A 12,290-nucleotide genomic window follows, 5' to 3' on the forward strand; every position below is an offset into this window, starting at 1 on the left:
TCTCAATGGGTAAAGCATGCAGTTGATTGTTACCAATTGCACGAAGTAATTGAAAATTATGGCTGCAGTGTACCTGTGGTATCTGGATTGTAACTTTGTTGGGAAATAGCCTTGTCAGTTGCTTCATAGCCTTGGGGACTTCCTTGGTTCTATCATGCATCCTACCAAAATTATCCTGCAGATTATAAAAACCCAGCAACTTTATAACAAAACAAAAAAATGAAATCAACTGATAAAAAAACCACCCTGCTTACAGTATTGCAGGGGAAATCAACTTCTGGTTTAGTGGTCTAAGCAGGTAAGTTTAGGGTTTAAGTTCTTGTCAATTGTCATGGAAATTCTAACAACTTAATGTAATCGCATTAGTTCCTCTAAAATTGAGATAGAAAAGAAAAAAGGACAAACAAGAAAATAATGCTGACAAGAACCCAGAACCTATCAAGCTTGCAGTTACTTGAAAGAATTAATATCACAATTCACTCCTGACAGTATAGAATCTCTTATTGTATTTACAGTTATATAATTATCAGACGATTCAGATCCCATGTGTTTCAGTTGAAATACAACGCAAAATTTAATATAAGATCCCTACAAATGCATCCCTCAAGTCAATACAGAAAGCACATGAATTAGAACAAAAAATAGCCAACTAATATATAAAAACTTCATAGTAATTATGACACTGATTGAGTACCGGGAAAGCAAAGTCAAGCAATGCTGTTTGATTACTCCCAAATTTTGTAAATAGCAGTCCTCCAGGATGTGTCTGCAAGAAAGAAGAATAAGAAGCTATGCATTTGGTTCAAGCTGAAACTGCTAAGAAAAATCTAAAAAGCCGATGGAAGAAATATTAGGATAAGCCAAGAATTAGTAATATAAAGCTTCACCTTCTCTTTGCGGCTGTCCAACTGAGTATGTGAGCCTATAACTAGAACACCAGCTGGAACCAACTCAAGCTTAGCTTTTAAAGATGTATATGAGTCTGTACTTCCAGACATAGACTTCTCTATGTCTTTCAGAAAAACTATCAAGGGCCCATTTTGACTTTCTTCAGATACAACCTACAGAAATAGTAAATTGTAATAGGCACACAAAACAAGAAAGAATACACCCAGAATACATTTGAACCGAACAGAAACCTCTAGTAGCTCATTAATGGCGACTCTTTCCATGTCTTCACCACCAGAATAATCCAACCGGAGTAAGTCAGCTAAAAAGGCATAAAAATAACAATCGAGAAATTTGAGGTAAGAAACAACTCAGTAAAGAAAATAAAAGTATTCCTTCTTATAACAAAATAAATAATATACTGTTGAGAAATTTACCATTGCAAAAGAAACCACGATCTTCTTCACAAAGACCCCCAAGGTCATTACCCTCAGGAATTTGCCTATCAAACCTCACACCAACTTTGGAAGATCCCTTTTCAAATGCAAGAACTACTTTGCCTCGATAACCATAATTTGGACCCCTGCAGATTATTATAAAAAATGAGAGTCCACTTAGTAACACTGTAAGAACAGTTATCTAAAGTTCTCAACTCTGGCAGACACATTTGACACGGATAATACATATAAGATTTGCAGACATACTCAATTTTGTTCTGAGTGTTGCAAAATATAGTATAGGACCCAAGGTCCCCGTCATAGACAACGCAGGAAGAGATTGGTCATTTAAATGAGTAGTCCTACATGTACCTTTTATGTCCCCTGTTTTAGTTAATTATTACATAGGCAAGATCATAAAGTCTTCAAAATCCAACTTCCAGCATGTGTGGTTTGACTATGATAAATGATACTTGGCTTGTGCCATTAATGATCAATCACCAATTTCAGGTTAAATCATAAGTAAATAGTAGATGAAAGTACCATCATCCTAATTTGTTTTCCTACAAGCTTCTTTAGCATGAGAAAAATAATGTGAGGATCATCACTAATATGTGTGACTAACTTCAGACAATAAGGACTGCTGTCTACAAGATTACCTTTAAAAAAAAGGTTCAAGAAAAACCAATAATATTTTGGCTTGTAGATTCATGAAGTTTATGGTATGCTTTAGGAATATTAGGTTTTGGCAAGTTATAGCACATCTAAAACATCATGTGGGAAAAGGTAATTAAGCTGCCCAAAATTCAGAGATTTGCCCTCTTACAACTCTTCATATACAAGTAAAGCAAAGGCATAAAAAAAACTGTGAAATATTCTGCCTAAGTTTTAACATAAAACGATAGGAAAAGGGAAAGAGTGCTACCTTTTCCAATAACACTACAGCTGGGTCAGATGGAACATTCTAGGCTTCTAGCTAAAAGAAAAGCAGCTTACAGATCGCATAACCAACCAAATCAACAAATGAAGTAATTTGACTATAATAAGGTCACAATTGTGGCAGCTGCGGCCTTATATTGAAAGGGGCATTTTTGAGGAACTAATGAAGAGGAAAAAATCAAGGTAATAGACAGTAATAACTTTGAGAGAGGCATCACCAAAAATCCTTTCCCTAAATAAAAAGAATAATTAAGTAAAACAGGGCAAATCCAGAAGCTAATAGACAGTAAAGATATTACCTCTGGGGGGTTTGCAAAGAAAACCCTGATGAGTGTAATGGACCAACATATCTTACCCGATCACCTAAGATTAACATGATGAACACTAAATAAGTTCATAGTTCAAAAGAGAGTCAATATAACAGATGTAGAAAATATAAAATTAAGAGTTTTATCTTTCATGTCTGCAGCATTTAAAATCAATGACAAAGCATACCTTCTTTGAAAGTATAGCTCTTTGATGTTGCACTTGATTCCTGCTTTAACAAGGATGATGAATTAAAAGGAGATGTCCCCACAAGATCAGGGTCTACACTAGAAGTCGGCCTTTTAAATTGCAATGCATCAGCTTGAGCAGCCCTTTGCTTAGAAAGAAGGCTCGATTTCTCAATCTTACCCCCTTCTTTTAAAGACTCTGAATCCTTTGAAGATGAACCCTACAACAAATTTCCAAATTAAAAAGAATGAGACACAAAAACATTTTGAAGTTCTGCAATCATCTCAGACTCCGTTGGTATAATTCCTGTTCGCATTGTAAAAATAGACAACGAAAGAAAATCTCACAGCAAAAACTTTTAGAAGAATTTGATAAATACTCAGAAAATTGGTCTCAGAGGATGGGGAGCAATGAAACTTACGCCAGGCAGCAGAAGAGAATCAATTATGAGCAGTCTAGCGTTGAAGTATTTGGCAAGTGCCTTTGTCAATGTTTCCTGATAGATTTCAGATCCTATACAAGGATTAGCAAATATAATTTGTAGTTAGAAGATCGTACAAGAATGGGGAGAACAAAGAAAGAAAGAAAGATTAGTTTTAAATTAAACTGATAAATTCAACAAACCTGTTGGGCCAGATAAGAGAACCCGTTGGCTTATAGACGAGATATCGGAAGTGTATTTTATAAACTCCTTGCATTGCAAGTGCATAAATGCAATTGATAGAAGCATGTTCTTTGTATTTTCACTGTATACCAACAGAATTGTTACAGGACATGCAGACACATCAGAAAAATATGCACGCATTTATTCACATGCAAACACAGTGAAAGATAAATATAACAGCACAAATAAAAGGAAAACTATGACTGTAGCCTACTTCCACAGGGATGACTAGGTCAAGCTAATATCCAGTAGTCCAAAGCCTATAATAAGTTGATGATGTGAAGTCCACAAATCAAATAGAAAGCTATTGTGTTTTTGTTAGCAAACTAAAGTAACATGGATGATTTTTGTAAGACTCAAACAGGAATGTGAAGCAAACAGACCAATATGCTAAAACCTACAGAGACAAGATCCAAATTTATAAGGAAGGATGCAATAAGCACACAAGCAACATGAAAGGGGGAACATCGAGTATAACTGCAACTCCTTTCTTTGCATACTATATCCCTTATTCATATTCAAGATCTGGTAACAAGGTCATCCTTGTTCACAATAAAATTCACCAAAAGATTCACTTTGAGCTAAAACTACCAACCATAATATAAATTCTAATGGGCAAGGGTCAATTCACCAAGAGAACAGTCATTCCACAGCCAAGAATGCGGACTGATTGCGATGCCTACAAAAGATGGATCTGCCTGGACACAGATGGATACAACAAGGACACACATTTCCCATTAAAAAAAGGGCTATCCCTCAAACATGGATGTCCGGCCACATGATTCATAGTGCATGACTGCGTACCATCAAACTTGCACAGTAGGTCTTTTCCCTTTTTTTAAAAAAAAAAAATATTCATAATCTTCCTAAGGTTATCATCCTTGATGATTTTGTGAAAGCACAAAAAGAAAAATACACAAGCTTTAGTATAAAATAGAAGACAAGATATGACAAAGACATAAAAGTAAAAGGCACCAAAATCTTAGAAAAAAAATTTACCTTAGATAGTATGGGAAGTTGTCAAAGGAAAACTGCAAATCACTGGGACTTAGAATCCCCTGTCTTAATCCATCCTTGAAAGCTTGACATCTACTAGCAGGTAAGCCATCTTGAGAATCAAGATCCTTAGTCGCCTCTCTTTGATCATCAAAGACTTTCAAAATGCTCCCACTCAAGTCCAAGTCAGCAGCTGATGAGCCTGCAAGCATCCGCAGAAGTGGCCTTAATTCGTATTTAGCACCAGAAAGTTTTCCGGCTTCTGAGTCAATACGAGCATCCAAACCGATGCTATTAAGGTGAAATGTATCATTGGGAGCAAAATCAGAAGCAGAAATCCCATCACCCTCATTATTTTCAGTAGGACCCTTCCTCGTTTCACCAGCGATGTCTACATCATGGATACAGCTCTCTGAAGCATCACCAGCAGAGGGCAGGGTTGATGTTTCTGGCCCTTGCTGCATGTTCTCACCATTGGAACCTGGGGGAGGAAGAACTGATATATCCTTTTTATGGTTTGAAAGAGAGGCTAGTATTGAAGCTCCAGCAACAGCTGATGGATCTCCTGATCTGGTTTCGATATGAATTCCTTTTGGGGAAACTTGTCCTTCGGCCATGCTAATTGAAGAAGGTAATAGTGGGGCAGTTAATTTCTCAGCTACAAGTAGATCAAAAATCTGCAAACATTAAGGAATTTTTTCTTCCATAAAAGGCAATGTTATAAAGATCTCATGTTATCAACTGTAAAAGTCAGAATAAATATCATAATCAACTCATTAACGAAAGTGGAAAAACAGCTCAAAAGGATACATAAGAATATTTCCCTGATGAACCAAAAACAATCTCATCTCCTGCAGTGAGGACAACATTAGCATTTGGTTCCATGGTTTTTCCATTTAATTGTACAATGCCTTTGTTCCCTGAAATTTCAAGAATGGGAACTGATGCCCCTCCATGCTGACATAGATAAAGAAACATAAGCAGCAATTCATAGTCAAACAACAAGAACGTAAACAAGATGATAAAAATTAGATACCTCGGTATGCCTCAGTTTGCATAGAACTGAAGACACAGATAAATCTTTCAAGAGTAGATTGCAGCTTCGACTTCCCACAGTGAAAGGAGATGGGTGCAAAAAAACATGAGGGTTCTGGACAAACCAAAACATAGTACAACATCACAAACCAACACAAACAAAATAACAACTGACAAAAAAACAGATCAGGTTCTGTGTTCATTTAAAATATAAAGGGAATGAATAAGGCCACATTAAACCTGAAGCTGCAGGATGCCCACCTGCTGCTCATAAAGATAAATTATAACATTTTGATTCTAGATGCGACTAACCATTCCAAATCAGATGTCAATATTCTTTGTACGTACACAGGATGCGCCATACACAATCGGACAATATCAGTGATAGTATTCAACAGACAACATCAGCTCAGCACATTCCATGAATCCGACAACTTACAAAATTCCTCCCACAAAATCTCAATGAACTATTCTAGAAGTTGAATTATACCCGCATGTCGTTCTCTGGATTCCCCATATTCTAACTAATGCATGAGAGAAAGCTTGTCATTTGACCCTAAAATACCATCCACCATGACTTCTTGTTATCTCATTATACAATCATTGGTGAGCATATCTGTAAATGAATTCATATTACTTCCAAAAGTTCTGTAAGAGATATTTTCACCAAAAAAGGAATGCCACACAAGAACTACAGAGACCTCCAAGAACACTAGTGAAACTAGATATGAGCAAGAAAAAAATTACTTTCTTGAATCAAAACATGTGAGAAATTAAGGCTGGAATTAAACCCTCTCATCAAGAAACGCAGTTGAGCTAAACAGAACTTTTTTATTACATCTAATGCAGTAAGAAGCAACACAAGAAACTGACTTCAAGAAATTTTTTTGAGCTGAACACCAATTGGTTATTGAAAAATCAGAACAACATGCTATCTGTTTAGAAAAAGAAAACAAGAAAAACAAGAGGATCAAACCTGCTTGAACTGGGATATAAGCCTACCCCACGCGGCCTTCGGACGAGCTTTTGCCACCTTCTTCCTCAGCAGATCCAGTGGTGCCAGAAGCTGCGCCAATTGCTCCGCCTCCGCACGGCTACACCCTAAACCCCACCACAACAAAGAAAAAAATTCAATCTTTTCCCCAAATCTCCAATCCAAACAAGAAGAACCAAAGAAATAAGCAACAACCCACCTCGAGCCGCCACCGCTTTCTTATCCACCGACTCTCCAGGTCGTTCCTCCGGCACCACCGTTCCACCCTTACACCCCTGATTCGGATCGGCCGCTGTCGGATCAGCAGCCGGCGGATGCAAATCCATCGGCGCTTCGTTAGAATTCTCCCGATCTCCCTTCGAAGAACCTGACTCCTCCACCTACAAACCCACACAACAAACACCTCTCAAACCTCAATCAGATCAAAACCCAGCCATACCACCACGAAAGAAGAAAAGATCGGACCTTGGAGCGCTTAGTAGCAGCGGACTGAGACGCCGGCGTAGGAGATGGTAGCGGGCGCTTTGAGGAAGCCGAGCTCCGTCGTGTCTCAACCATGGCTTCCGATCCGCCCTTCTCCTCACCGATCCGCTATGCTTTCCTCGCCCGGGCGGTGGAAAAAGTATAATATCACTAGAGAGACAGAGAGACAGAGAGAGAAGAGCAAAGAAATGAGAAAAAGAGACAGACACAGAGAGAGAGAGAGAGAGAGCTTTTGGTGTGTTTCATTTCTATTTATATTTATATATTTTTTATTTTCAGGGATAAGATTATCATATACATTTATTTATTTATTTTTATAAAATAAACAAAGAAAGTTCTTGAAATTAGAAATCATTTAAGAAAAAACACAAGTAGATTTTTTATTTTTTCAATTTCAAATAAATAATAATTAGTGATTTAATTAGAAAAAATAAAAAAAGGATGATGGTGTTGTTGTCGTGTGAATGCAACAATGTGATTTTTCTAAAAAGAGTTAAAGGCTGCTGCTACATGTGTACTTGGGTTTGGGTTCTCTGTGGGTCTAGTCTCAATTTGTTCATGTGGAAAATGATTTCAAATTATAAACATTTTTTTTAATAATTATTTATGTGTGTACACATCCATAAAATGGTGTTAATTAACATAAATATTTCAGTAATTTAAATTTTTAATACCGGTTTAAGTTATCCTAGACATTATTAAATTAATAGATAAATAAATATGATTTTTGTGAAGGGTATATATTCAAATTTCTTAATTATAGAAGAAAATATAATGAAGATTCAGTCAAAAGATTATTTTTCCAATAATATGTATAATAATAAGAGATTTTTTAATTATTATAAAGATTCTTTTTTTATAACAAAAATAGAAGGATAAAAAGAGGGGAAAATAGTCAACGTTCACATAAAAACATTAAAGATAAACTTAGGAACATCTAATCTAATCCAACATCAATTATTGATTGGATGTAGACCTGAGTGTTAAAAAAAAAAGACTATAAAAAGGGCCGACCTTTTTTTTCTTTTTCTTTTTTTTTTCTTAAATCTGAACTTGGTCCCACAAGTCAAATACATCGGAAAATATCAGCAACAACACTGCTAACATAAAAATAAAACTTAAAATTATTGAGATAATAAAATGAAACTATTCTTATAAAATAGTGAACTTGAAGAATTTTTTTTCTGATTCATGTAGATATAATTAATCCATATAAACAGTACATCACAAATCATTTGGTAATTGAGAGTACAAGAAATTGGTATTGAATACCAAGAAAAGTACAACAAAATCAGGTGTAATTTATTAGTGATTGCTAATCATAGCGCACATGAAGTTTAAAACAGGAAAAAAAAATATTCAATCAGATTGATGCAGAAAAGGAAGTATTTGTTATGCTGGGGTCAGAATTAATGTAAGGCCTTCTGATGCAGGGAACAAAGAAATTTCTGTTCCACATATCTCTTTATGCTTGGTTTGAAACGTCGGCCGAGTCACCAAAATGGACCCGGGACGACAATTATAAGACGGCAATAGATTTTCTGGCAGCAGGTTGGCCTAAAGGATGATAGAATTCTGCAATCAAACACAAGTGGTGACTTCGTAACGGATGGTATGTAAACATCCCGAAGACATGAGCAAATGCACTGTCGAAAAAAGACAACATCAGTGTTATTGAACGAAGAAGCAATCAGTTTGACAGAATGTACAATGGATGTGCTCAGATGCATAAAATTACCATGATGTTGAGTTTGGAAAAGACACAGCTCTTGGCTGAGCAGATCTGATCCAACTGTTCAACAAGCTCTGTGTCTTTTGCAGCTCATTTTGGTCAGTTTGATACTACATTGCTGACAGCATGATACTTCCATGTGACATCAAAACATGGGTCAGAAGAGGCAAAGCACATGTGAACACAAACTCCTTTGGTCGTTGGAATACATTTCAAATCTAGCTAAATTTCCAGTATTCCAGATATTTACAATCAATATAAAGCTAGGTTTTATATGCAAAAGTCGCTTGCTTTATTGCAGGCCTAACAAGTTAAGTCTTGGCTGAGCAGGTGTCTGGTTGAGAGCAAATAGACCTAAAACACTAGATATTACTCATCAACCAAATTTTAGTGCTCTAGGCTTCCAAGCATACTCTGTTAAAGCTACCAATAGTTTGTGTCACTGGCAAACATGAAGAACAGATGACAGGAGCCGAACAATTTAATATTGTCATGGGTCAAAAATCCTGCACGCACCCATTAGTGCCCAACCTGAATAATGCATATCTAATGTCTACCAGCTGTGTCTCACAAATACAAATTCACCACATTCAAGCAGATGATACTGCATAAAATAAATGCAAGATAAAGAGGTTCACTTTTTGTGGGTGCGTAGATGAATGTTACTAGAAATAAGCCCTTACATAGACAAGTAAAAGTTAGGTCAAGTTCTGTCATCTGATAGCAGAACAACATGAATCACTTCTAATTTATCCAAGAATTTACCTTGTATACCACACTGTTCATAATTGCTATCGCTGAAGGAGCAGTTCCAAAAGTTTTGCATATTCAGCCAAGTCTATCTTCAAATGTTATTTATTGGAATCTAATTCATTTTCCAAAAATGAAATATGGAACCCTATATCCAAACTTTCAGAGGGAAAAAGTCAATATCCAACCTGATTAACTAAGTGTTAATAAACAATAATCTATATATCAGATAAATTATTTATGGCAGAATGCCATAGTTACTAAAAAGCAATTTCTTTTCAAGGACAATAACAATGATATAAAATTCTCAGTATCTTGTTACATTTCAAAAAAACATTGTGAGATAGAATAGGTAAAAACAAATGAATCTCCATTCTAAATGAAATTCAGGATTAAAAAGAGTGGTACAATCTGATGTTTGAGAAAAAGAGAGGGGAAAAAAACCTGTGATCCTCCTTTGTCTTTTTTTCTACGTTTGTCGATCCAACATCCTTTTCTAAAATCTAGTCTAACAGAATGCGCAATGCTGATTCAACTTCAGCAAGTGGTTGACCAGCATAAATCCGAAGCTGTCCCTTCCTTACAACAATAAGGTTTAAGTCATCTGGCTTCAGTGTGTCCCCAAGTTCCTGAGAAATAGTCATCTTTCAGTTCTTTCAGTTACACATTAAGTTGTTTCCTACAATTCCAACAAACTACTAGCTCTGATTTCCCATATTTCAGAATGATGTGTTTGCATATAATTTGAATAGACAGCTGGCTCATAGTTTAACATATAAAATGCATGGTGATAGAAGTTGAGAAGAAACGTTTTGAGTAAAACAGTCTTATTGTTTGTGAGTAAATGATCTCAGGGTCAGACTTTATACAGCCAACCAATGGAATTATTCTTCATGTAGCTGAACCAAAACTTGATAGTATAATCACACATGGAAGATTCTAAAATAAGGAACACGTTCTTACTTGAATTGTCAACGGTACTACATCAGCACTGAAACCAGGCAAATCTTCAAAAAAGGACTCCAACAGATAGCAAAAGTTTGTTGCATCACGTTGATCTTGAAAAGCGATTGTATAAGATGGAGAATCCCCATCATCTGGAAGGAATTTCTTCAAGGAGTATAGACCCTTAGGGCTGTCATGATCGTTACCTCTTCGAAGAAAAATTGCCTTGGAAAGTCAAATAGAAGAAGAATACGTATCAATCACTCCTGAACAAGCGGTCCACAATGAAATATAAGGTGCAGCTAAGCATCCACAATAAAACAATGCTCAAAAGAAGTTAAAACAAGATGCAGAAATATAAAGATAAAATGCATGACACAAGTTTACACCTGCTAAAATAAACAAAAAGGGGTAGATTTACATTCAAGCAGGCTTTTAATTATATTCCTCACAATGCATACAAGTGCAAGTCGCATACCAAAACATATGGAAGTTTCATCCACCATGGTCTGGTTTCATCATCATTCTGGATATATTTCTTCTCAGTTGGCTTGCCTTCAAATTCTTTAACTTGTAAATTACGCATAGAATTGCCACTGATTCTCCTTGCTTCTGTAGAAGAAATTTGCCTCGCCTTCAAGGATTGAGGTTTCAGTGGTAAAGGCCTCTTTTCTGATTTCAAAACATCTTTCGGGATATTAGCTTGCATATGATCTGTAGATTCATTAGTGGTACTACATTTTCAATACTTGCACAGTATTTGTAGCTATATCAAATGGGGAAGCAGAGCACAAAAACATTTATGCATGTATTTCATCAATTAACCCATGCTACGATAGACTTGATATCAAAGCCAAGCCGAGCACCATGGTAATCATTTACTATCATCTATAAAAAATTAAAAAAAAAAAAAAATCAAAAGATGCAATCAAAAGAAGTAAACTTACAATCTAGTAAGATATTAATTATATATGTCAGCAGCCAGAGGATCAAAAAGTCAAGCAATAAACAGCAATTTAAAAAGGATTCCAATTAGAAAAAAATACACCAGAAAAATAAATAAAGGAAGCATTACCAACGTGGTTATCTTTCCTCTTCATTCCATTAAACCCTTGCGGTGAATCCCGAACACCTTTCGCATTAGACCCCAGAACCCCACTTCTCCTCCGACCCTTCAATCCCGAGTTTTTATCCCCATTCCTCCTCTTCCCACTAGCTTTCTCATCAGCAACAACCATGAGATTTCTCCTCTTCAACTCACTCAATCCACCACTCACCTGATTCTCACCTCCATTCCCATCATCAAACTCCTTTTTTTCATCCTCCCTCGCGACCCTGGCCATCATCCTGATCTCCAAGACCTTCTTTTCAAACTCTACCACCTCTGGAGCCACCTCTTCCCCTTTCTGAAGACCTCCATCACACCCTTTAGCCTCAACACCCAAACCTCGGTCTCCATCACTTCCCTTTTCCACACCATCCCAACCTCCTAGAAACAAGACGGCGACAACAGTCTGCACCGCGAAAATCACCATAAAACGGAGGACAATCCCGAAAATCGAACCAGGTGACAGTTCATCGGATAGAGGAGGGAAAGGATCAGTACCAACAGTCTCTCGAGGAGAATCATGAGTGAACGATACCTGCTCCTCTTCTTCGTGGACGACAATGAGGCTGGGGGTTGGGGGTTGGACAGGAGGAGGTGAATGAAGGGGAATGAGAATTTTGCGGCGGAGGTGGTTCTTGCGCTTGGAGATGGGGTGGGGAGAGGGGAGAAAGGCCGAAGCTTTGGAGAGATGCCGGGGTTTTGGAGGGAGAGGGAGAAGCGTTGGTGGAGGCGCAGCCCCAGCCCCGGTTCGGAGCATTTGGGGAATGGATTTGGGCGGGGGTTTCAATAGCGGTGTTGGTTTTATCTTTTATGACACTTATAAC

The 12,290-nt window shown here is 37.0% G+C and overlaps 2 protein-coding genes across 4 annotated transcripts; both read right to left on the minus strand.

Annotated features, from left to right (window-relative positions):
* Nucleotide 1: 1 nt before the first annotated feature.
* Nucleotides 2-7,151, minus strand: LOC120249367 (the record flags this gene model as incomplete). The annotated part of the gene is made up of 15 exons (XM_039257858.1): nt 6,914-7,151; nt 6,648-6,828; nt 6,431-6,555; nt 5,456-5,569; nt 5,230-5,376; nt 4,423-5,096; nt 3,384-3,505; nt 3,181-3,272; nt 2,760-2,979; nt 2,564-2,627; nt 1,326-1,471; nt 1,140-1,210; nt 888-1,061; nt 695-766; nt 2-175 (listed from the first exon to the last, which is right to left on the minus strand). Coding segments are annotated over exons 1-15 (2,469 nt in total), but the record flags the coding sequence as incomplete, so codon positions are not given.
* Nucleotides 7,152-8,173: 1,022 nt separating this feature from the next.
* LOC120250678 lies at nt 8,174-12,265 on the minus strand. 3 transcript variants are annotated; one of them, XR_005533056.1, is made up of 6 exons: nt 11,434-12,265; nt 10,837-11,030; nt 10,377-10,583; nt 9,858-10,042; nt 8,670-8,795; nt 8,174-8,577 (listed from the first exon to the last, which is right to left on the minus strand). XR_005533056.1 is itself a non-coding variant. In XM_039259509.1 (4 exons), exons 1-4 carry the CDS (start codon nt 12,221-12,223, stop codon nt 9,917-9,919), a joined length of 1,359 nt encoding a protein of 452 aa, XP_039115443.1. In that variant the 5' UTR covers nt 12,224-12,264; the 3' UTR covers nt 9,767-9,916. The 3 variants fall into 3 exon arrangements, 1 of the variants encoding a protein (XP_039115443.1); XR_005533055.1 differs by having other exon boundaries at nt 10,837-11,072; nt 11,434-12,264; XM_039259509.1 differs by lacking the exons at nt 8,174-8,577; nt 8,670-8,795 and having other exon boundaries at nt 9,767-10,042; nt 10,837-11,072; nt 11,434-12,264.
* Nucleotides 12,266-12,290: the final 25 nt, after the last annotated feature.

Source organism: Dioscorea cayenensis, chromosome 19 (assembly GCF_009730915.1).
Source record: "Dioscorea cayenensis subsp. rotundata cultivar TDr96_F1 chromosome 19, TDr96_F1_v2_PseudoChromosome.rev07_lg8_w22 25.fasta, whole genome shotgun sequence".
NCBI classification, from domain to species: Eukaryota; Viridiplantae; Streptophyta; class Magnoliopsida; order Dioscoreales; family Dioscoreaceae; genus Dioscorea; species Dioscorea cayenensis.